This window comes from Pelodiscus sinensis, chromosome 16 (assembly GCF_049634645.1).
Source record: "Pelodiscus sinensis isolate JC-2024 chromosome 16, ASM4963464v1, whole genome shotgun sequence".
Lineage (NCBI taxonomy): Eukaryota > Metazoa > Chordata > Testudines > Trionychidae > Pelodiscus > Pelodiscus sinensis.
The window spans coordinates 39937132-39961268 of record NC_134726.1 but is presented as its reverse complement, the minus strand read 5'-3'; the positions used below and the strand labels follow the sequence as shown (position 1 = coordinate 39961268).

The 24137-nt window shown below is 61.8% G+C and overlaps 1 protein-coding gene and 1 long non-coding RNA gene across 4 annotated transcripts; one reads left to right on the top strand and one right to left on the bottom strand.

Annotated features, from left to right (window-relative positions):
- Window positions 1-168: 168 nt before the first annotated feature.
- LOC142818649 (uncharacterized) lies at window positions 169-889 on the top strand. Its single transcript, XR_012896224.1, has 2 exons — window positions 169-440; window positions 541-889. It is a non-coding gene; the product is annotated as an uncharacterized LOC142818649 (long non-coding RNA).
- On the bottom strand, window positions 514-23874 carry GGA2 (golgi associated, gamma adaptin ear containing, ARF binding protein 2). Of its 3 annotated transcripts, XR_012896222.1 has the most exons (18): window positions 23686-23874; window positions 21651-21732; window positions 20695-20770; window positions 19811-19909; window positions 17849-17972; window positions 15950-16053; window positions 14783-14863; window positions 13354-13491; window positions 12487-12568; window positions 9822-9935; window positions 8116-8280; window positions 7816-7871; window positions 6283-6416; window positions 5312-5481; window positions 4437-4606; window positions 3394-3504; window positions 3135-3210; window positions 514-2905 (listed from the first exon to the last, which is right to left on the bottom strand). XR_012896222.1 is itself a non-coding variant. In XM_075899948.1 (17 exons), the coding sequence occupies exons 1-17, from the start codon at window positions 23723-23725 to the stop codon at window positions 2795-2797; spliced, it is 1854 nt and encodes a 617-aa protein (XP_075756063.1). In that variant the 5' UTR covers window positions 23726-23874; the 3' UTR covers window positions 514-2794. The 3 variants fall into 3 exon arrangements, 2 of the variants coding, with proteins under 2 accessions (XP_075756063.1, XP_075756062.1); XM_075899948.1 differs by lacking the exon at window positions 3135-3210 and having other exon boundaries at window positions 9822-9932; XM_075899947.1 differs by lacking the exon at window positions 3135-3210 and having other exon boundaries at window positions 23686-23872.
- Window positions 23875-24137: the final 263 nt, after the last annotated feature.

The window sequence follows — 24137 nt, the reverse complement described above, 5'->3', positions numbered from 1 at the left end:
CGCGTCGGAGCGGGGACCCTGTGACTGCCCCGCCCCCCGGCCTAGAGCACTGCCAGGCAGCGCCCCCTGGCGCGTCCCACAGACACTTCCCCGCTGCGCCGAGATCGCTGCAGGGACACTTACCCGGGGGGGGGGGTCTCCACCGGACCCCTGCCAGGGGCGGGGCTGGGATACCCCGGACAGGGCCCAGCCATGGCGGGAGAGGAGGGCTGCACCCGCAGAACGGGGGCGCGGCCAGATGGTTTAACCAAAACCACCAAACCCCCAGCCCCCTTCCCCCAACGAGCCCGGGGAAATGGGGGAGACCAAAGTTGTTGAGCCAAAAAAAATAGTTTTGAAACGAGCATGGTTGTTTGGCGGCTGTTTGGCCCCAACGGGCTGCCTGTGGCCACCACTATCTCGCCTCCCTGCGCCAGGCTGGCGGCTCCCTGCAGATCCTGGTAAGCACCCAAGATTTTTGCCTTTGGCTGGGAAAAAAACCAGAAAATCCTGGACATTTTAGGTGTCTGGTACTTTCTGAATTTTTTTTTTTTTTACTAGACAGGAGGCAAAAATACCCGACTGTCTGGTTCAATACTGGACACCTGGCAGCCCCACCGCCAAGGCCCTTCCAGCTGCCCTGCGGACGACGTAGCACAGATCCTGCCGTGAACCAGCCGTGCTCCCTGCTTCCAGCCCAGTCTCCTCCGCCCGCTCCCAGTACAGCAGATGGGCCCTGTCTGCAGCTCTGGCTGGGGAGCGCTGCTCCTCGTGTTTGAATGAAGTGGGTGGGCTAACGCCATTCCCGGGCGGCAGACAGACCTTGCGCGCAGGCTGCACCTCTCGAAGGAAAGGCTGTTTATTCCGATTGCACAGGGCACCGAGTGCTCTAATAAAAAGCTGGAGCCGCGCTGGGACCCGGCTTTCAGGCAGCAGCAGCAGCGACAACGAGCAGGTGTCAGAAATACCTGAATTGAAATGTGCAAGTTCAGCAATAGCTCGACCCTGACGCATGGGATGCTGGGCACAGCACAGGAGCCTTTTCTGCTCTGCTTCCCGGCCCTAGGGAAGCCCCAGCAGATGGGGCTTGGCAGGGCAGAGAGCAAGGGGGAGCTGCCCTCCGGGCACACTCCTCCATGGGGTGGGGGGCAGGCGGACTGCAGGATCCAGGCTGTCAGCGCTGGGGAGAGCAGACACTCCACCTGGATTGCAGGAACCGGGGGGCCTGGGGCCGGCCCCTGCGCTCGGCTGCTGGGACTGACACAACAGTCACCCAGAACGCGGGTGGAAACGTACAGCCACATGCATGGCTGCACAAGTGGAACCAGGGCTCCAATGCGAAGGCGTCTGAGCTGCTCCTCGGGGAGAGCTTGTCTGGAGAAATCACTCGGTGCATCAATGTCTCAACAAAGCTCTGCCAAGATCAGAGGCCCACTGGCCAGGGACCAGTCCCTGCAGTCCAGCTGGGCAAGGGTTTCCATTTCATGAAAAGTGTGTAGCAAACGCACAGGTGCAGGGTGCACATTACTGCCTCCCTGTCCACCTGGCCTGCCAGACACACCAGGGGGCCTGCTCCTCTGGGATGTTGGGGTTCACCTGACATGCCACTAGCATTTCTACCCACAAAACGACAGAGCCTGGAGATGGGGAGGCATGGGAGACGAGCCAGGCGGGTGAATGCCTTTGCCCCCGCCTGGCCAGTGTGACTGCACTGGGAAGCTCTGCCTTGCTCAGTGAAAACCCAGACAACAATGCCCATCAGTCTCCAGCTGGCAAGTCTGAGCTGGTGACATCACTCGGGTTTGGGAAGTGAGGGAGCCAATCAGATCACTGTGCTCCTGGGAACATTTTATACTCCTTGGCTTTGTCACCTATCAGTCATTCCCTTGTGACCCACGGGAATCCGCAGCCAAGCAGCTGGTTGACTGGGAGGCAGGATGACTAGCCCAGAGCCATAAGGCCTGAAAAGTGCAACTGTCTAATGGGTCTTCTGGAAGTGGGGCTGTAAAATCCCGCTGAATTGGTTAACCAGTTAGATGCCTAACCAGTTAACTGAGGGGGGGCGGTCGGGAAGGCTGGAGCTGCCCCAGCCCGGAGCAGCCCCCCACTCATGGTCCCAATGCCCCACTGAATTGTAACACTGACCAGCACTGGGAAATTGATACCTCAAAGCACCAAATGAGTCCTCCTGGCCGTGGCTTTGCAGGCAGCCTCCCAGGCTGCAGGGGCCCTGCCTGCAGGAATGGAGCGGCTGAGAAGGCACTGAGGCTCTCGGGAAGGGCCGAGGAGCCAGGGCCTTGCAGGCCACAGGCCGGGGCAATGCCCGGCAGGTTTGGCTAATGGAGCCGGCCCTGTTTCAAGCCACAGTTGTCCCATTCCGGGGCTCACACGCTGGTCCTGGACGTTGCCGAAAGGCGACCCCCGCACCCAGAGCTGCTCCGGCTGGGCGCTAGCGGCCCGAGCGCAGGGTTTGTTTCCAAGAGGCGAGCAGGAGAAATGGCTCCGAAAGCAGAAATGCTGGTAGGAGAGGAGCAGCCAGGCACCGAGAGGCGACCCTGCCTCCCTCACGGCGGCTGAGCTCGGCAGGAAGGCAGCGGCTTTGCACTCCCTCCGGCCAGTTCCCGGCAAGGAGAGCCGGAGCAGGAGCAGGAGAGCGGGCCCCGAGCACAACGGCCAGCATGGAGTCCCCCCGGCTTTCCGGGTGCTGGGCGCCTCCTCCGTCCCCTGCTGAAGGAGCAGCGAGGCTCTCGCTGCCCCTCCCCACACGGCTGGGCTAAGGCGATGCGGCAAGTCCACGTTCCGTCAAGCCAGCAGTTCATCTCCTGCCCCACAGCTCGGCCTCCGGGAAGCCAGTCACCTCCCCCACCTCGCAGAAGGGCCGCCCGCCCTGCGTGAACGTCAGCTTGTGCCGCAGTCGGACGGGGTGCTGGGCGGGGGAGAGAGGAGCGTTACCCGGGCAGGTTACGGGGCCTGCTCCCCGCCACCCCCCCGCTGCCAATGCCAAGGGTCCCCTGCCGCGGGAGGGCAACGCGCGAGCAATGGACACCGCTCTGGTAACACTGGGGGGCGTGTCCCACAGGCACCCAAGGGAGCTCGGGCAGCTGCACCCGGCAACAGAGATGGCTGAGGGTCCCCCAGCCCTCACCACCACTAACCACAGAGTCACCCTCCGGGGTTGCCCATCTGGGGTCCCCTCTGCTCCACCAGCGTTCAGTCCCAGGGACCACCGGGCTGCAGAGGGGGGAAAGCAGCATCAGCTGGGCTCTCCTGGCTCATCCCCCCTGCCCTTGCAGCCTCTGATGGCGCCCACTTCCCCATGAGTCAGAGCTCCTCAGAGCCGCTGCCCTGCTGGCAGACCCCCGAGCCTCAGGGCCCTGGCGCCTGCCCTTGGCACTCCGAGCCGCTGCCACCTACTCTGTGTGGGTTGGCGAGCAGCAGGACCTGGGATATCACGGCTGGAGGGAGCAACGGGCTGAAGGCAGGAAGCTCAGAACCAGACGCCGGCTGCAGCTTTATGCTCATAGCCTGCCGGGGAGAGAGCACAAGAGACGCGGTCTAATCCCCGCTGGAGATGGGCGCCCGAGGGCCGGTCCTGCCCGCCACTCCCACACTAGCGCTCCAGGAGCGGCGCTCAGGGAGGAGAGGAGCATGCAACGGAAACCCTCCGGGTACGTCTACACAGCAACGTCCTTTCGCGCTAGCTTAGCCGGCAGGGACTCCGGAATAACGGCGAGCTGGAGGCCTTACTGGACGAGCAAGGGAAGGCGGAGGAGGGCTCTGGAAATCAGCGCTGTGTAGACGCTCCCCGCACCACTCACGTAGCCCGATTTGCGTCGCTTATTTCGAGTTACGCCCTGCTGCTAGACGCGGCCTCAGGGCTCCTGGGAGGCAGCTGCTGTTACCAGCCCAGGAGCCCAGGGCAGGGTGTCCCGGTTCTGGCACAAGGCTTAGGGCGGAGGCTTGCAGGTGGGCTCTGGAGGGAGTGGTCAGTGCCAGGGGCTGGCTGTACTTGGGAGCAAAAGGCTACAGGCCAGGGGCAGGAACGTGCCCGTGCTCCTGAGAGGACAGCACCGTGCAGGGAGCCAGGGGACAGAGCTCCAAAATCCGGGGTTGGGCCCTTGGCATAACCCTGGGAATGGAGCACAGGCCCAGCGTGCCAAGCCCCGGGGTCTGTTCCGCGGCTCTGTGCACACAGGGGTCTGACGGCCGTGGCTCTCCCCACCGCCCGGTACCCCAAAGGCACGCCCCGGCAGCAGGGCCTTTAACCGAGCACGGGGCAGACAGGATGTGTGGCTTCCTCAGTGCTAGGCCCGGCACCCGGCCGGGTCTCCCGGGAAGAGGGGCGGGCTGCACACTGAGCCGCGGACAGGAGCGGCCTGGTTTCCCCGCCAGTGCTCGAGGGAACCCCTAAGCCAGAGGCCAGGCTTCCGCTCAGCGCAGCTGCCCCGCGGTCTCACCTTTGGGACGGCGGCCTGGAACACAACGTCCTTCACGGGCAGAGCAGAAGTGCTCAGCACGGAGAGCACCAGCACCAGCACATCTGGTCGCCCGGGGGCCGGGTCTCTGGAGAAATGGAGCATGGCCTTGAGTCCGTTTTGATCATACACGGTGACTGGCGGGACGGTGCCTGTCAGAGGCAGAACACAGTGAAAGGGGGACCCGCCCCTTCCCGAGGGGCCAGGAGAGCCACAGACTGAGGCACAAAGGAAAGGAAACGTTTTCGCCCCCCTCCGGAGCATCCCAGCCAGGGCAAAGCCCACGGGGACTCGCACACCTGTTCTGCTCCTCTGCGCCCGAGCGCAGGGAACCCGAGCCTGCCTACAGCCAGGGCTGCGAGCGCCGATTCCCGCAGGGACCTCCCTCACCAGGCCCCCAAGTCTCCTGAAGTCCTTCCCGCCGAAGGCACACAAGGAGGGAACGAAGCCCCCGAGTCTCTCTCTATAGCTCCGGGCTGGGCCTCGAGCATGACACCGACGCGCCCCAGCTGGGCTTCGCTGCCTGGGCGCAGTCCCCCAGGGAAAGGCAGAGGGAACGGAGCCCAGCGCTGCCGAGGGAAGGCAGGTCGCCTGCTCGTGCGCCAGGTGAGCCAGACTCCGGCATGACGGGTGCCCAGGCCCGGCGGGGAGCTGCTCCGAGCAGAACAGGGAAAGATGTCTCTGTACCATGAGAGCAGCAGGCAGCCTGGCCATTGGCTAGGGAGGGCAACAGACATCTCCAGAGCCGGACAGACTAGGTTCCGGGCAGTCCCCCCGCAACGCATCCAGCTGCCCTTTCCGCCCACGCGCAATCCCGGCTGCCAAGAAGCTGCACTGAGCACAGCCGGGACACTTACTCGGTGTCACTGAAGTGAGCGGGACGAAAAGGTCGGCCAGAGCAGCAGCATGGGAGGCTGGCTGCGACGGAGCGGCAGGTTTCAGCTCGAAGGCTGGGTCAGGGAGCAAAGCGCCTGCAGCTAAGCCGCTCGGAAGGCCTGCCGGGGACAGCTGCACTGGTGACAAGCTCCTGGAAGAAAAACCATCCAGATCACACCGCCGACCCCTTCCTCGCCTGCGTCCGCCCTGCCCTGAGCCTCCGCCCCGCAGGGGCCAAGGAACCTACTGTCTCAGCCCCTGGGAGCGGCTGTCATGGTGGGAGGCAGACGTGATTCCACAGGGGAGATGCTGCTGCTTCAGCGTTCGTTGGGCTGAACCTCTGTCTGCTGCCACGAGCAGATTTCATGACAGGTGCTGGCAGCTGCTCTCCCTGGCCGCCGGAGCCAGGCTCCACTACAACCCTGCTTCAGTCTCCCCGTCCCGCTGGCCAAAAGTGGAGAAAGCTGCCACGAGCGTTATTCGAGTGGCAGAGAGGCAGAAAAAGGCCCAATTTTTGGATGGATGGATGGAAGTGGGGGGAGGGGAGAGAAAACTAGGTTACGAAGATCACAACAGCCAGCCTGGGTCAGCCCACAGGTGCGTCCAGCCCGGTGTCCTGTCTGCCGGCAGCAGCCCGTGCCCGATGCTTCCAAGGGAATGAACAGAATTCGGGAACGTCGAGTGATCCAGCCCAGGCGCCCCATCCCAGCTTCTGGCGGTTCAGGGACACCCGGAGCACAGTTGCATCCCTGCCCACCCTGGCTAGTAGCTGCAGGGACCCGCCCTCCGGGCGTCTCTCCTTTGCTGAACTCAGCTGTGCTTTCGGCCGCCAAAGCGGCCCGGCCTTGTGTTTGAGACCAGCTGTGGGCCGCGGGGCAGCCTGCCCCCTACTGGCTGGTGGCAGTGTAACAGGCTCCCCTGCCCCCGCCAGCGTGCTCTGCCGTTGGCTTACGTTGGCAATGGCCCGGTCACCGGAGATGGAGGCAGCTGCCCTGCCCAATCCTGAAGCACGTTCCGGTGCGGCGCGCCTCCCTGCCAGTGCTCCCCCAGCACGCCGGGTTGAGGACAGCCGCTGTGCCCAGCACCCTGCCAAACAGAGAGAACCCCGGGGGCCCTGCGGACACTGCTGGCACGGGGCCATGACGGGCCAGGCGCCGGCGAGGCCCACCCCAGCCGCACGCAGACCAGGGCTGAGACACCGAGCGCTGCCTCCTCCCGACCCTGCCCCGCTGGCGGCTCTGCGTGTGCAGATCCCTCCAACGCCCAGGAGGTGCTGAGCTCCTGCGCTGCCAGGCCCAGCGGGCTGCGAGGCCGGCAGAGGCCTCTCCCCCTAAGCGGAAGGAGAATTTCCCTTAGCAGCAGGGGTGAAAGGCGGCCGGTGTGCCTGGTGCAGCGCTCCGGCAAGAACCCAGCCGCCTGCTGCCCTCCGCTGCAGTGCAGGGGCAGCGCGCCCAGCCTGGCTCCCGGAGGTTACCTAGGGGGAGTAAGTAAGTACGCCAGGCCGGTTCAAGGGGCTGGGCGGGAGCGCGCCCCCCCACCTGGCACTGCCCCAGCTCTGAGCCCCGCTCCGCTGTTTTGGGAGGGGGGAGGCCGCAGCCGCACATAACGGGTCCCTGCTGCTTTTCTTCTCCGTCCTCTGACTCGGGAGAAGAGCACAGCCTGCAGCATTCCTCTTGCTCCCGCTCGCCCAGTCCCCTGCCCTGAGCCCCTCCTCAGACCCCCGGCCTGACTCCTGCACCCCCATCCTCCGCCCTGAGCCCCTCCTCAGACCCCCGGCCCTGACTCCTGCACCCCCATCCTCCGCCCTGAGCCCCTCCTCAGACCCCCGGCCCTGACTCCTGCACCCCCATCCTCCACCCTGAGCCCCTCCTCAGACCCCCGGCTCTGACTCCTGCACCCCCGCACTCACTCCTCCCCCACCACCACCCCGGCCCTGAGCCCCGCACTCCCTGCCCTGACTCCTGCACCCCCGCACTCACTCCTCCCCCACCACCACCCCGGCCCTGAGCCCCGCACTCCCTGCCCTGACTCCTGCACCCCCACACTCACTCCTCCCCCACCACCCCCCCGGCCCTGAGCCCCGCACTCCCTGCCCTGACTCCTGCACCCCCGCACTCACTCCTCCCCCATCACCCTCCGGCCCTGAGCCCCGCACTCCCTGCCCTGACTCCTCACCCCCCCACCCCCGCCCTGAGCCCTTCACACTCCATCCCACACTTAAATTTCTTACCGGTACTGTGGGATCGCACCCCTCTGAGGGTGCCAAACAAGAGTACCTGTAAGAAACGTGAGTGACTTTGACCCCGGCGTAGCTGCCTACGGCATTAGGGCTCAGCACCCTTCTAACCGCAGAGCACGTGCAGAGCTGATCCTGTCCAGTAGGGGTCAGTGGCGCACACACCACGTCACCTCCCAGGAATACGGATCAGCCCAGTATCGCCAGCGCCAGGCAGGCGGGGCAGGAGACAGCACGCACGCCGCTCACCTGCATGGAGCCGAAATCAGGTGCCGGCCTCTGTCCAACGGGGGAATCGCTGAGCCCTAGGGCAGTAGCCAAAACACAGAGCAGTCAGCACAGGCGGGGCTCTCCCCACCGCCGAGTACCTTCGAGGTCTAACAGCAGCGCTGCACCGCGCCTGACTCCCCCAACCTCCCAGCATTCGCCCGGACTCAGCAGGCTCTGGGCGGGGCAAGACCAAGCTTCAGGAGAAACCCACCGAACCCTCAAGATCCCCCGCGTCCCGAACCCTCAAAGGCAGCCCCGTCCCCGCGCCCAAGGACAGACCTAGGGCCATCAGCTCCTCGTCCAGCAGGCAGGAAGAGGTGCTGCTGCGCTGGGCGGTGGCTGGCGCATTCCCGCTCCGCGCCGGGGGAGACGCCGGCCTGGAATCCAGCTCGGAGAAGTCGATCAGCGTGTAGCATTTCGTAGCACCCGGCGGGGACCGAGGGGCTTCGGGGCGAGAGGGAGAGTTAAAGAGCTGCCCCTCCCCTGGGCTGCGCCCTGGCCTAGCTCAGCAGGGTTCGAACCCTCGCACTAGCGACCCCGCTCCCACAGCAAGCCTCTGAGTGACTCCCCCTTTCAAATTAATTAAATGGGAGCCTGGGGGGTGTCAGCCCCGGGATCTGTCAGCTCACAACCCCTAGGTAACCACGTTGCGTCCACACCACCCCCAGCTTGAGAGCCCTGCTTACCTGAACCACACGGGGCGGAGAGGGGAGGGGGCTTTCGTGAGCACTTTTAGAACACCTGTATTGAAAACCCTACAGCTGGAAACACCCTAGAAAATCTGGAGAGGCCTGGCACGGTGCTAGGAGCACGAGGCCCCTTCCAGTCCTGGGCACTGAACAGGGTTCAAGCGGCTCCGAGTGGCAGGCTCCACAAGGGAGATGGAGCCCAGCTATTTCCACCTCTGCTCAAGAGCCAGGCAGGAGCCAGTGGCTGGAGTGGGGTGAAGCAGCCGTGCTCACACGTCTCTGCCTACGGGCGGCCTGCCTCCCCGCGACACCTGACATGCTGCGCCCGACAGAGCCACTGCTGCGTCCCAGGCCAGGCCCAGCTGCTGTCGGGTTCATAAGACGAGGGACTGGGCCCTTCTCTGCTTCTTTTTGGTGTAGAAAGAAACCTTAAGGGTTTCCTGATTGTTTTATTCCTTAGCAGCATCACTGTCCAGTCCAGCGCTCCCTGCTTCTGTGGGCGCGTCTGTCCTCTGGCCTTAACAGCGGGCACCCTGCCTGTCTCCCAGGCTAGCCTTCCACGTTACAGAGATACCAGCAAAACCTGTTCCAGGGGCACCCGAGGGGCCGAGTCTGAACTCGGATACACAACTCCAGCTGCATGAATTGTCGTATGCAGTCGCACTCTGGCGCCGTTCCCACAGCAGGAGGGCGACGGGAGAGACGCTCCCGTCAGCTTCCCTCACTCCTCGTGAGCAGGCGATCGGCGCCAACGGGCGCCCTCAGCGATCCATTTAGCGGGGCCTTACTAGACCTGCTAAATCAAACGCCAGCTCAACCTCCGGCGCGTCGATCCGGAGCCTAACGCAATCCCTTCCCCCTCGATGGCTCCGCCTTCACTCTCTGGGCAATGGGGAGATCCCCTCACGCTGCCCCCAGCCATGGAGTCCGCCAGCCTGGGACTGGACTGGAACACGCAGCCGTTAGGCCTGGACACCGAGAAAGCAGCAGAGGTGCAAGCCCATTTTCGTTGGCCTTTGCAGGTCTCCCTGGAAGTGCACAGAGCACTAGAGCGGCCCCTACCCGCGCACTGCTTAGCCGGAGGCAGGGGGCCCCAGATAACCACAGAGCCCCTTGCCTCAGGCCCCCAGGGCTCACTGAAAGGCTTGGCAGTGTCTGTGGGAACCCCACGGGCTATTCTATGCATTTCAGGGCCTTCCCCAGCGGTGCTCCCTACGCCCCAGCCTCCTGTCTCCCGAGACCCTTCAGACACCGTAACCCAGCCAGGAACCGCCGAGGGGCCCCTGTGACCATTACCTGAGGCATCGGTGGAGCTGGTGGCCGAACTCCGGCCCTGGGCGTGGCCTCCCACAAGCTGCCGGTACGAGCCGAGCGCCTGGGTGAGTTTGTCATTGGCCTGGAGAATCTCTGCTGCGGAAAGAGGAGAAACAAGCTTGTCTTACGCTAACAGGAGGGCTAGTGGGCGGCCACGTTCCACGCGGCTCACCACAGAGCCAGGCCACGTTCCACGTGGCTCACCACAGAGCCAGGCCACGTTCCACGCGGCTCACCACAGAGCCAGGCCACGTTCCACGCGGCTCACCACAGAGCCAGGCCACGTTCCACGCGGCTCACCACAGAGCCAGGCCACGTTCCACGCGGCTCACCACAGAGCCAGGCCACGTTCCACGCGGCTCACCACAGAGCCAGGCCACGTTCCACGCGGCTCACCACAGAGCCAGGCCACGTTCCACGCGGCTCACCACAGAGCCAGGCCACGTTCCACGCGGCTCACCAGAGCCAGGTCTGCGTCCCAGGCGGGCAAAGCCCCCCTGGCTCTTGGTGCAGGGGCTGAGGACAGGTCCCTTTCACACCAGCTTCTAGCTGGGAGGCTCTGATGTCACGCACATGCCCGGAAACCCCCCGATTCAAGCTCTCCTGTGACACTGGACGGGGCTGCCAGCCTGGGACAGAGCTCAGCCGCACGTGGCAGTTTTCACCTTTGCACGTTCCGAGGGAGATCTGCAGGAAGTGCCCACGCCCACAAAGGCCTGGGTGGCAGTCTGCGTGCGGTCTCCCTGGAGAGGTAGCTCCACGTTCTCCCCCGTACCAGGGCAAGTGCCACAGCAGCAACCCCCAAAATCCCATCCCACTGACGCTAGAGTCATGAACCCCTCGGCCCCAGCTGTCGCTCAGAGGTGAATACGCTCAGGGCATGATACACTCGGCAAGGAGGCACCCGGGGCCTCCACTCCTACAGCTCTGCCCGGCTGGCCCCGCACGGAGCCTCCTTCCCCTGGTGCACGACAGGGAAGGGAAGAGCTTGGACCCACATTCCGTCTTCTGGGCTCCCCGGCCAGCCTGCACCTCGGGCCCGTCTGCTCTGCGCTTAGGAGCCGGGCTGCCTGACGCGGCTCCCATGGAAGAAGGCAGGAGGGGCTCTGGCGTTAAGTCCCCGCGGGGGGGAAGCCGCCCTCCTGGCACCCCCAGCAGGACAAGGAGACCGAAAGCAAAAGGCCAGGCTCCAGGCAGCAGTGGCATGGCCCACTCCAAGAACCCGCAGGGCTGGGGCAGGGGCAGGGGCAGGGGCGCGTGGGCAGGGCTCGCCTCTCCGGGCCGGCGTCACTGTCTGTTCGCAGGCGGGCCACCGTGTCAAGGGGCAGGCGACACCCATCGTATGGGAACGCTGAGATTCTGGAGCACAGTCCCGTGGGAAGGGGCCCACCCCACAGCGGGGAGCCCCATGGGCTGTGCCTCAATGGCCCGCGCCGCTGAGCACCAGAAACAGCAGGGCCGGCACTGAACTGGCCCCTGGGCGTGCTGGGGGCGGAACGGGGAGAGGGATGGGTCAGCCTCCCTGAGGACACCAGCGCTGCCCCGAGCCGGCCCTGCCCCAGACACAGATTGCAGTGTTTGACCAGCCTCCATGTGCAGCCAGATCAGCCCGTTTATTGCTGTCCCACGGAGCCCGGCCGGGGTGCAGCCTGCAGCTGGGGGTCTCAGCTTTGCCAGGGGTGTCGGTCACGTGTAAAACAGGGACCCCACCAGCAGCCTGTCTCCCGGGCGGGGGGGGAAGGGACCTCGCTACGGTCTGGAACCCCGGCGGGAGGCGCTGGAGACGCAAAGCGCGATTATCTCAGGCCCAGGGACCGAGTCAGCAAAGCGGACAAGGAGAAATGGCTTTGGCTCATTTCTCTGGATGGCTTTACCGGGCCCCAGACCAGGGACGCAAGCGACCGGGCGACTCCCGATAGGCAAATGCTTATCCGAGAGTCGACCAGTGACCCGACTAGTCGCTTCCCCCCACTCGCTGCCTCTATCAGAGAGAGGCAAGGGGACAGCAGGAGCCGGCTCCCCCCAGCACCATTTCCAAGGGGAAAAGGGGCAGCGGGGAACCGGCAGCGCTTCCGCCTTTGAACTGTAGCAAGAGCCAGCAGAGGCGCTGCCCGGAGCCTGGCACGAGCGGGGGCTCAACGGAACATCCTCACTCCAGACGCTGTTACTGCCCGAGGGACGTCTGGGGGGTGGGCCTCCGAGGCCGGGGGCAGGCTATCCTGAGGTGGGAAGGCAGGGCCTGAGGGCCTGAGCCCAGGGCCTACTCGCCTCCCGACTCCAGGGAGCGCCATCATTGGGAGCCAAAACGATGGGAGAGGCTACAGGGCAGGCGCCCCCCAGGAGGGAGATGGCGCCGCCTCAGACCTGCCCCCCAAAGCACGGGGAGTGTTCGGCTCTTGATTTAGCGGGGGGGGGGGGCAGTTTACACTTCCCCACAAAGGCAGCCGTTGAGGCTGGGTCCGGGCTGGCGCGGCCGCGCAGGGGGGTTGCGCAGTTCCAAGGCTGGCGGGCTCTGGAGAGGAACAGCAGGGGCCGTGCTGGTTAGGAATGGGGGGCCGCTCCAGTAACCCCGGGAGGGCCAGACAGCGCCTGCTTGCACCACGACAGGAGGCCGGGGAGCTCAGGGGCGGGGAAGAGCAGCACGTACCCAAAGCCTCGTCGTCGTCAACGGTCTCGCTGGCCAGGCGGAAGAGCAGCGGCCTGAGCTTCTCGCTGCGTTCAAACAGGCGCTGGGGAAGCAAACAGAGTCGGCCACCTGCGGCTCAGAGCAGCGGCCCGGTCCCCCGGCGCCGGACAGAACCGAGGGCGGGAAGGCGGCCCAGCAAATGCAGCCTGCGCGTCGGCTCCGTGCCCGGCGGAGGCGTTGCCGGCGCCGGAGAAGGGTGAGCTCCGTACTGCACCTTTCCCATCCGAGCCTCCCCCCCGTCACGCGCACAGGCGGGCCCTGGGGGCAGCACGCTCCAGCTTAAAAGGAACAGAATCCAGCCGGCCTCTCGGAACTCGGCGCTGGCAGCGAACGTGCCCTTCGCAGCTCCGCCCAGCAGCAGCGCCAGGCCCGCGCGCCCATCCTGAGCACAGCCTCCCGCCTCCGCAGCCCACCCACGGCTCCGACGCAGCCACCCCCAACGCCTCCTGCTTCCGGAACACGCTCGCCGTGCTCGTGCATATTCAGGGGCTGGGAGCCAGGCAGCTTCTCGACCGGCCCCAGGAGCCGGCTCGCAAGTTCCCCTAACTTGTATTTATGCTCAGAAGCAAAACTGCTGCGGCCACTGGGCCGAGGGAGGGAGATGGCAGGAGCTGGGGGGTCCCAGGCATCTCCAGCTTCCAGCCCATGTCTGGACTTGAGCGATTTGGCTGCCTGCAGCTGGCCTGGAGGGAATTCCCGGATTTACCCCCCCAAGGGAGGGGTCCACCCCTGCTGGTGACCACACTCACATGTACTGATTAATGGGCAGCTCTGCCCCCAGTGTTAGCTGCTAGACACCCCCAGTGACGCCAGGCTGGAGTCACTCACCTGCAGATCCTGGAGGTCAGACGTGGGTAACTCCTGCCTCCGGTAGCTGCTCAGCATTTCATCCAGAAGCTTAACGTTGCTGTGAACCTCCCCAATGGCATCCAGTCTCTTGGACACCTGGGCCGATTTCTCTTGCTCCTTTGAGACAACAGAAACCAAAGGCCAACGGGGTGAAATCCCTGAGTTAGCCAAGAACCTCCCCCCGCGCTGTGCCGATGGCTCGGCCAGCCTGGCCAGTGACGTCACCCGTCCATCACAGAACGGAGCCCGGGCCAGACGGCCCCACTGAACCGCTACACGCTGCGGGCGAAAGGCACCCGCCGGAGCGCAGCACAAGGCCTCCCCGGGGCTACGGGCCGAGCGACGCTCCCCAGCCCGCGGCCTGGCCCTCTGCACGGGGCCAACTCCACTCCAGCTGCACCAGCTTGTGCTGCACAACTCCCGCCCCTGCCGCCGCTGCACACACTGCTTCCCCCAGGCAACGCTGGCTGCGAGCAGTGGCAGACACATGCACACGGTGCTTCCGGGGGTCACTGCTGGAACCAGGCTGTGACATTGCCTCCCCTCCCGCCTCGGCTTCCCCCCCGCCTGCCTCTGCTTCCCCCCCGCCCCTGCCCCCCTGCCTACCTCCCCGCCCACCTCGGCTTCCCCCCCCGCCTGCCTCCCTTCCCGCATCTGCCTCCCCACGCCTGCCTCTGCTTCCCCCCTGCCTCAGCTTCCCCCCCGCCTGCCTCTGCTTCCCCCCCGCCCCTGCCCCTCTGCCTACCTCCCCGCACACCTCTGCTTCCCCCCCGCCTGCCTCTGCTTCCCCCCCACCCCTGCCCCCCGCCTACCTCCCCGCCCACCTCGGCTTCCCCCCCCGCCTGCCTCCCTTCCCGCATCTGCCTCCCCACGCCTGCCTCTGCTTCCCCCCCGCCTCAGCTTCCCCTCCCGCCTGCCTCTGCTTCCCCCCCGCCTCAGCTTCCCCTCCCGCCTGCCTCTGCTTCCCCCCCACCCCTGCCTACTTCCCCGCCCGCCTCGGCTTCCCCTCCCTCCCGCCTCTGCCTCCCCCCACCTGCCTCTGCTTCCCCCCCACCCCTGCCCCCCTGCCTACCTCCCCGCACACCTCAGCTTCCCCCCCCCCGCCTGCCTCCCTTCCCGCATCTGCCTCCCCACGCCTGCCTCTGCTTCCCCCCCGCCTCAGCTTCCCCTCCCGCCTGCCTCTGCTTCCCCTCCGCCCCTGCCTACCTCCCCGCCCACCTCGGCTACCCCCCCGCCTGCCTCCCTCCCGCCTCTGCCTCCCCCCCCGCCCCTGCCCCCCTGCCTACCTCCCTGCCCACCTCGGCTTCCCCCCCCACCTGCCTCCCTTCCCACCTCAGCTTCCCCTCCCGCCTGCCTCTGCTTCTCCCCCACCCCTGCCTACTTCCCCGCCCGCCTCAGCGGTGCCTACCTCTTTGATCATGCTCTTGATCAGCCTGTTGGCTGCCTGCAGGTCCTCGGGGTGGCTGCTCTTTAGAAGCCTCTCTAAAAGCTGTGGAGCGGAGGCAGCGTGAGCGACAGCCCCAGGGCACCACGGTGCAGCCACCCACCCAATCAGTGCAGACGTGCGCGGGGCCCTCCAGCCCGAGCTGGGCAACAGCCCTACAGACGCGCAGACTCGAGTCTCACGGTCTGAGCAGGGTCGCACGGCTGCCGCCCCACTGAGCTCGTGCTGCTGCCTGCACACATCAGCGGGGAAGCAAACGGAGGTCAGCAGGTCATAAGGGTTAAATCAGAGGAAGGGAAGCATTTCTTCACATGCCCACAGTCTGGGGAACTCCCTGCCACAGGACATTGTGAAGGCCAAGGGTACAACAGCGTTCACAAAAGAGACAGCTACACTCAGGGAGGACAGGTCCATCACTGGCTACTAGCCAGGCTGGGCAGGGAGGCTACATCTACACTGCAGGCTTTTTGCGCAAGAACTGTTTTGTGCAAGAGTTCTTGTGCAAAAGCTCTTGCACAAGAAACCTCTGATGGCCATTTTAGCCATAGGGCTTTCTTGCACAAGAAACCCCTGTTGCCCGTCCACACTGCCCTCTTGCACAAGAGCTCATGGGGAGAGGAATAACTTGCGCGAGAAGCCCTCTGTTCCGACGCGTCGCAAGCTTTTGCACAAGAACGGCTGTTCCTGCGCTAAAAGCCGGAGGGTGTCCCTGGCCTCTGTGTGTCAGAGGCTGGGAATGGGCCACGGGGGAGGGATCACGTGAGGATTCCCTGCTCTGTTCCCTCCCTCTGGGGTATCTGGCCCTGGCCACCGTGGGCAGACAGGACCTCGGCTGGGTGGACCTTTGGTTCTTACGATTTTAAGGAAAACAGGTGAGAAACAGAAAAAGAAATCCTAGTTCTGGCGTAGGGCACGTTGCTTCGCCCTTTGTGCCTCTGTTTCCCTATCTCCAAACAGAGATCCTGATACCTCCCTGGCTAAGGGGGGGCAGAGAATTATCGGACAGCCTTTGGGCAGCAGGAAACGTGCTAAGCCTTAGCATTGCTCAGGAGATCTTCTCTCTGGAACTCCAAAGGCCCAGGATGCTACTGACCATATGCACACCCCCCTGGCCAGGAGAGAGAGATTTACCTTGGATTTCTCTTCATCAATATCAAAAATAGAATCCCCAGGTCTCGGAGAAGGAGGGGGTAAAATTTTGTCTTCCAGGAGTTTGGGGTCTTGTTTTATGATTCCTGAAATAAGTAAGAGAGAGAGAGATTCTACCAGCCCCGTGTCCACTGCAGCGTTCAGCTGGGGACCGACCTTACCAACCTCTGCTGTGCCTGCTGGCAATTGAAGGCCCCCCCCCCCCGGTTGTAAGGCCTGGGGGGGAACAGCCAGTGGCATTGGCCTCTACTCCAAAGCAGGCATCTGCTAAGATGAGACACACAACTCAGCTGGGTGTCTGGGGTCAAGCCAAAGGGGAAGGGAGGGTTTTAGGCCAGGAAGATGGGGACAGAGAGCTCAAAGCTGGGTGGGGGTCGCTGGCCCGGCCCCATGGGAAGGGTTCCGTTCTTTGTTCGCAGTCAGAGACCCTTGTCCCACCCCACCGGGCTACCTGGCACTGGCAGCTCACACGCAGCAGCGCTGCCCCAGTCTGCAGGTGTCCGTGGTCTGCTTCGCACTGCCCCAGACACGCGGGGCGGCCGATCCCACTGCGGCATGCAGCCAGCCCACGCAGGGCTGCCCGCGGTGTCTGGGGAGCTCGGTGCTGTCCAGCCTGACTGGCTTACTGCCCACTGCTGTCCGCCAGGGGCCTCAGAGCCCGGGGGGGACGTGCTGCAGACTCTCCCCCCGGCTCCACGAGACAATCTCATCCCTGAGTCGCCTGAGGGAGCCAGATGGAAGGGAATCCACAGGCCCCCAAGCTGAGCCAGGCCCCCTTGTCCCAGATCCGGCCTAGTGCTGGCTTCCCAACAAACCCGAACCCTCCCTTCAAACCTCGCCCTGGCCTCCTACCGTCGGGGAGGGTCCACGCACGCTTGGTCTAGCCCGCCCCCGGGAGCTGCCATGCCCACCAGTGCCAGCCCCGCCCGGGAGCCGCAGTCCCAGGCTGCGGGCTGCTCACGCCCCCATCGGGAAGAGGCGCTGGTTGCCTCGGGCAATCTGGGTTATTCTCCTTTCCCAGGCTGGGGGCAGCTCCTCGGAGCTTCCCATTGCAGCTCAGGGGCAGAGAGGATCCCAGCTAGTCCTGCAGCACGTTCTATCCCCCCCGCTCCGCCCTAGCCGACCAAACAGCCGCCCACCCCAATGCCTGGCCATTCCCCGCCCCGCCCCTCAGAGCACACGCTTTCCTCCCACCGCCCTGCAGCGCACCAGCCACCGAGAGCGAGCAAGCGCCTCCAGCAGACCACACACACGGCTTCCTCAATGGGCTGGGCAAGCGCACTCCAGCTCCTTGTGGCCAGCACACGGGGCCAACCAGCGGCCAAACGTTTACAACTAACGCGGGAGCTTCTTGTAGCAGGAATCTGGGACAGATTGACAGACTTATGTAGGCACAATGGTCTTCAGGTTGCTTTCCTACTCTGCCACGGGTGTTTTGGATGCCCTGGAGGGAGTCATATAGCTTCCCCGTGCCTTAGTTTCCTATCTATACAATGGGTATAACATCCCTGGCTGTTGTGAAAATAAATACATTGAAAAAGTTCGAGATGTTTTAAGAATGACTGATGAAAAGTCACGATGTAAGAGCTAGGGATTTACTAATTATTATCATATTTATTACAAAGTTGCACACGGGCCCCTAATGGGATTTAAATTGCTGAGGAGGGATTTAAATTGATCTCACCAGTTGTCTACTGGCATCCTTAAGTGTCTAACTCCCCTTTCTAAATCCGTCCCTTAAAGCTTCTTCTTGTACAAATAATCATTTATGGAAAAGTCAGATCACATGGGGTGAGCGTTAAAACCATTACTCAGCTATTTGTGGTTTGAAACCACATGACTTCGATGTGACAAAAGGAAACTGAAGTAACAGAACTAAACCTTGTTTCTTCAGCATCTGATAAGCGTCCCGGATTTTAACTTCCTGAGGAAACCAAACAGTCCAACTGAACATTATTTCTATGATTCTTGATTTGACTTTTTCTGCAGACCAGGTTCCAAAGTACTGAAAACAAAAAAGTAAATAATTATAACCAGCAAGTTTCTGTCAGATAGGTGTCTGCCCAGAGTGCTTATGCGCAGAGACTGGGGTGCAAATGGGTTTCCAATTCGTTCTTCAGAGTTGTGTCAACTGTACTCCTCACAGAAGGTAACATTCCGCATACAATTACATGCTATACATATAAGGGCTGTATTATTAAATATGTAGAATTTTATAAAAATAATCCCTCAGTACAAAAATGATGGCACATTCAGTGCTGCTTTGATCAGATTTTACCAAATGCAGGCTCAATATAAAGTATTATTTTTAGTTTGTTTTTAATTATGCTGAAAGTAGTTTCCTGCTTGGATGTAAACATCCCCCTTCAGCACTACAACCTAGAGAGAGCAGCCCTGCCCTGGGCCAGAGCCAGAGCGAAACAGACTGAAAACTGACCCTAAACAAGAGTGAAACTGAGAGGCCTGTTTTCAGTGCTCACATTTTATCTTTCTAGACACTGCTGGGTCCCCATTCCCACAGTATCCGAACACCTAGTAAGTTCAATAAAATGTTAAACCAACCTGGAGAAACGGTGACAAGTAAATGTGAATTTTAAAATTCTTTGTTTTAATAAACTCAGACATTATTATGAGCTCACAGACAGAGACCTGGTGTTTAAGACAGGAGGCTCGATTCTTCGTGACTTTGCCCCAGCTTGGTTTTCCTAACTCCAAGCTCAACAGAAGCATTTGCTTTAACCTATTTGTTGTTTAACTACAATGAAACCTGGCTGACAGACCCTATAACTGTTAAATTACTGCACTAAGGACAAGGTCCAGATCTGACTGTCTGATCCAAAGGTGGGGAGCATGCACAGCAAGTGATGTAAACTGCTCTCCATTTCCCCACTGTTACAGGAGGTGTCTGTGAACTGGAGAGCTTTATTTGCTCTGTACAGCAAGCATTTCAAACTCAAATCCATATTCCTATCAGCTACTTTCCAAAGAGACAGGGAGACGACACCCAGAAAGCCAAGTGTGGGAGAAGAAGGTGGTCTGCTGGGCACTGTTCCAGCTAAATGTTTCCATCCATGTGCGGAATAAATATTGTTATATGCACCAAGGCATGTGTGGATGTGCACAACTAGAAACACATGATGCTGACTGTGAGGGATAGTGCTACTGACTGTGATAGGGGGAAAAAGAGATAGAGAATAAGACAGAAAATATCTTAATGCCTCTATATAAAACCACAGTACACCCACATCTTGAATCCTGCGTACGAAAGTGGTCATCTCAAAAAAGATATATTGCCATTGGAAAAGGATCAGAAAAGGGCAAAAAAAATTATTAGGAATTTGAACGGGTCCCATATGAAGAAAGACTAAAGACTTGTACTTTTCAGCTTAGAAAAGAGGAGACTAAGGGGGGATATGATAGAGGTCTATAAAATCATGACTGGTGTGGAAAAAGTGAATAAGGAAAAGTTATTCCCACAATATAAGAAATGAAATTAATAGGCAGCAGGTTTAAAACAAATAAAAGGAAGTTCTTCTTCACTCAGCACACAGTCAACCTGTGGAACTCCTTGCCAGAGGATGCAGTGAAGGCTAACAGGGTTCAAAAAAGAGCTAGATAGATTCATGGAGGTTAGGTCCATCAATGGCTATTAGCCCGGATGGGTAGGAATGGTGTCCCTAGCCTCTGTTTGTCTGCATGTGGGTGACGGGGAGGGGTCATGTGAAGATTACCTGTTGTGATCTCTCCCTCTGGGGCACCTGGTATTGGCCACTGTCAGCAGACAGGCTACTGGACTAGGTGGACCTTTGGTCTGACCCAGTTTGGCCATTCTGATGTTCTTACCTTTGGAGACAACACTTTGATCAGCTCGTTCAGAAATCTGAATTTTGCCACTTCGCTGTGAAACCTTTCCCCACAGTTATTCACACATGTCTCCAGCACCTGGGTGGAGAAGGAAGCAGGAGACATAAAACAAATTCACCAGGCAACTGGGAAACCCCTTCCATCTAGACCAAGTTCTAGGCGGCTGTGAGCGGCACAGACACAGAGACAGGGGAGTCCCTGGGAGACATGGGCCATTGGCACTCATCATTCACTTTCACCCATGTAAAACAAACAGGCAAGAGCCGGCAGCGCTTCCTGGGTACAAACACAGGCAGGGACGACGGCGAAGGCATTTCCTGCCATAGCCATCACGCACAACAGTTGGGCCGTAAGCTCCAGCAGCCGAGTGGCACAGGGAGCTGATGTCCAATGGCGTCTCACCTCCAGGAGCCAGGCTCCAAATCTGCGCGTGGCCACAGGGAGGAGAGGAAGGCAGAGGCCTCAGCCTGGTCCCTGTCGGACATTTGTTTACACAGAAAGAGCAAAAGACATTTTGGCAGAACCCGCAACCCCTGCCCGTCAGGTGCCTGGGGAGGGAACCGCAAGGAGAGCGGTGGGTCCGGAGGGAGGAGCCAGGCCAGATTAGACAGTAATTAGGGACATTAATATTTGCTATGAAGAGGATTACTGAGGACTACGGAATCGCTGGGAACCTCACAGCCACGAATGCACAAGGAACCCTGGTGATGATGATAAGAGAGAGGAACAGGGCTACCGTTTTGGACACACCGTGGAAGTTTAAAGGGGAGAGACACCCGTGTGTTTTAGAAGAGGCCGATACAGAAATCTACCCCAGGAAGTAATTCCCACGTCCTCCCCCTCTCCCCCGAGTCTGCACTCACTGTTAAGGCGTGAAGAGCTTCCATCTCCTGAGGCGACTGTATCTTGTGCGCTAGCAGCCGGGGGGCAAGGGACGGGCTGGGGGGAAGATGCAGGCAGGAAGTCTCAGGGAAACCAAACGTTGCTACTTTCCAGCAAAGAGAAGGGCAGTTCCCACGTTCCCAGCCACATTCCATCCCAGCAGCCCCACCCCGCACAAGGCTGGGGCCATACCCAAGAAGTGAGGAAAGGGCTAAGGCAGGAATGGAAGCCAGAAGCGTCCCGCAAAAGCTGATGCCAGCTGCCCCGAGGGCTGGCCCCGGGAGTGGAAAACGGGATGGGGAAGGAGGGTCTGCACAGAAGCATTGGGCCAAGAGGATCACTGAGCAGTTAGCAGAAGGGCTCAGCTTTGCTGCTCATCACAGCTGGCCCCTTGGTCCAGTGTCCCAGGGGAGGGAGGTTCATGAGGCAGAACGGGCCAGTCCTGCAGACAGAAACTGCAGCATCTGCTGAGCAGAAATGCTAGCGCAGGGACCCCAGCTGGCCCTTGCACTTACCAGCGTGAGCCCACGGGCAGCAGGGCTGGGGAAAGCCCTGGTGGAGACCTCACTCCCCCGCCCCCCCCCCCCGAAATCAGCAATAACTAAGGATGCTCAGGTCTTCTCTGCAACTCAGCCCAGAACTCAGCAGCCCACTCGGAGCACAGGGATTGGGTGGGAGCTGAGAGGGGGCAGGGCCAGTCTCATGCGAGACGAAAAGCCCTTCCCTCTCGGTCTGCCAGAGATCACCACAGTCACAACACCCTGGCCACTCTCGCTCCCCACTCCGCGCACAGGCAGCTCCGCGAGCCCCAGTCCCTAGCAGGCGCCCAGGGCTTTCCAAAACGGCAGGTGCAGATTCTCCTTCCCGTCCGAGGACAGAGCAGCTCCGGGCCAGGCGCGCAGGCAGAGAGCGCAAAGAGCCCTCCTGTCCAGCTTACCCTTCCGGGTCTGCATTCACCTCGGCACAGAACTGCCGGATACACTCCCAGTTTTCTTCAGCGCTGGGGTCAGTGGCTTTATCTTACCGGGAAGAAAAGACCATTTCAGAGAGCTGCCTGCAAGGGACCGGCTGCTGAGACAGCCCAAAATCCCTTCTCCCCCTGAAACCCCTCCAGGCTCCACCCTCGCGCCCGGCGCGGCCACCTGACCGTTATCAATGGGCGACGCTGCTAGTTAACGCTAAGGCAGTGTCCAAACTACATTCCTCTTCCGAAAGAGGAATGTAAATGAGCCCAATCGAAAATGCAAATGAAGCATGAATTTACAAATCTCGCACTTCATTTGCATAATCACGCAAAAGTGCTTTTTTTAAAAAAAACTCAGTCTAAACGGGGTTCTTTCGAAAAAAATCCCTTTTTTGAAAGAACCCTATTCCTCATTTTTTCAGGAGTACGGGTTCTTTTGAAAGAGGGGGTTTTTTTTCGAAAAAACCCCGTCTAGACTGCAGTTTCTTTTTCAAAAAATCCTTTTTCGAAAAAGCGCTTGCATGCAATTATGCAAATGAAGTGCGAGATATGTAAATCCGCACTTCATTTGCATTTTCTATTGGGCTCATTTACATCCCTCTTTTGGAAGAGGAATGTAGTTTAGACGTGCCCTAAGTGATTTCGCAATACTGTTGCTGTGTACACTGTACCCTCTATGGCTTAAAATGACCAAACAAAGCACATTGTCCTGCAATCCAGCAGCAGGCCAGGGAGCCAGGTGTGTGCAGAAGGGCCTTAGCTCAAGGCTGCATTTTACAACCTGGAACTCGGCGAGACAGGCCAGACAGGCAGGCCAGCACAGCGACCCGACCGTGGGTAATGCCGTTATGACCACACTTTGGCCAGTAATTGCATGAAGGAAACTTACACCCAGAGGTCTCGGCCGGGCAGAAGTTGCAAATCCAGCCCTGTCCCCCGCAAGGTCTGACAGGTGTCAGGGAAACAGAGGCAGCGTTGAAAGCTGGCCCCCAAGCACCGGGTGGAATTTAAAAGCAAATAGCTGACACTGCCGTGACTGTCCTGAGCCGGGCAGGGCAGCACTTTGTGCCTCTTCTAAGCTGCCCCAAAGCCCCAAACTGTCACATCGCCAGCCCCCTACTCCCCTGCGGGGCTCGCGTTTCACTCTGACCGCAGCGCGGGAAGTTCTGGGCAGCTCCGAGGAGCCTTCCCCTTGCCGCGCTGTTCCCGACACCCCGAACTGACAGCCCCGCCGACGTGCGACTTCCTCTTCCCACTGAGCATCCTGCTCACACGCCAGTGGGGACCGTCCAGGGAGCGCTGCGCTCAGGGCCAAGCAACCGGCCGTGCGCCCTGGTGCAGCGCGTCTGGCGAAGGGGAGAGCGCTCCAGTCGGCGTAACTATTCCACCGTCGCAAGGGGGGGAGCGTGTCCCCGGCCGCGGTAACGTGCGTTGCTGGGTCTCACACCCCGGCACAGCGTGACCGTGCCCGGTTCAAGCGGCGGGGCCGCCGTAGCCCAGCGGGGCGCACAAGCAGGCCCCTGCTATTTACCCTGCCACGGAGACCGGCACCCGGGAGCAACTGGGCTAACTTCACCCCACCCTGCCACCGCCTAAGCCAGAGGGGGGTGCCCCGGCGCGACTGCCCGGCCCTTCCCCGGGGCAGCTCTGCCCAGCCAGCCGGGAGCTCTGCTCGCCGTGAGGCAGCGACAGGGACCCCGCTGGTCTTGCCCCGGCCCCCGGCCTGCAGCAAGGCGCTTGGAGGGCCAGGGGGAACCACCAGTTCTGCAGGGCACCCGGTCTGACTGTCCAACCTGCTGCCAGGGCACCCAGCCCGTCCGTCCCCCCGCCCCGGGGGCACCCAGCCCGTCCGTCCCCCCGCCTCCCCTCCCCCGGGCAGCCAGCCCGTCCCCCCCCCTCCTCCGGGGCACCCAGCCCGTCCGTCCCCCCCCCCCCGGGCAGCCAGCCCGTCCGTCCCACCCTCCTCCCCGGGGCACCCGGTCTGACTGTCCCACCCCCCGCTACTCACGGAGCCAGAGCTCCAGCGCCCCCGGGTCCGGCCCAGCCATGGAGACGCGCCCGGCCCCGGCAGGAGACAGCGGCCCCGCCCCGGCCCCGCAGCTGACGCAGCGGCCGCGAGGGAGGCGGCCCCGGGGCGCCACGTGCAGCCGCCTGGGCTGGGGGGGCCGCCACCGCGCCCAGTGACCCGCAGCCCTCCCCGCGGCGCCGCTTCCTCCGGGGCGTGTCCGCGCCCGGCCGGCACCTCCCCCTGCAGCGAGCCCCCCGCCCCAGCACCCCCCTGCAGCGAGCCCCCCGCCCCAGCACCCCCCCGCAGCGAGCCCCAGTCCCAGCAGCGAACCCCCCATCCCAGCACCCCCCTACAGCGAACCCCCCGCCCCAGCACCCCCCTGCAGCGAGCCCTCCCGTCCCAGCAGCGAACCCCCAGTCCCAGCACCCCCCTGCAGCGAACCCCCCGCCCCA

Excerpts from the sequence above, each read along its gene's own strand:
- GGA2 (XM_075899947.1), bottom strand. The coding sequence starts at position 23,725 with ATGGCTGGGCCGGACCCGGGGGCGCTGGAGCTCTGGCTCC. Across the intron at positions 9,936-12,486 it reads TGACGACGACGAGGCTTTGG|CAGAGATTCTCCAGGCCAAT; the intron begins GTACGTGCTGCT and ends CTCTTTCCGCAG. Across the intron at positions 4,607-5,311 it reads GCTCACTTCAGTGACACCGA|GCACCGTCCCGCCAGTCACC; the intron begins GTAAGTGTCCCG and ends TGCCTCTGACAG.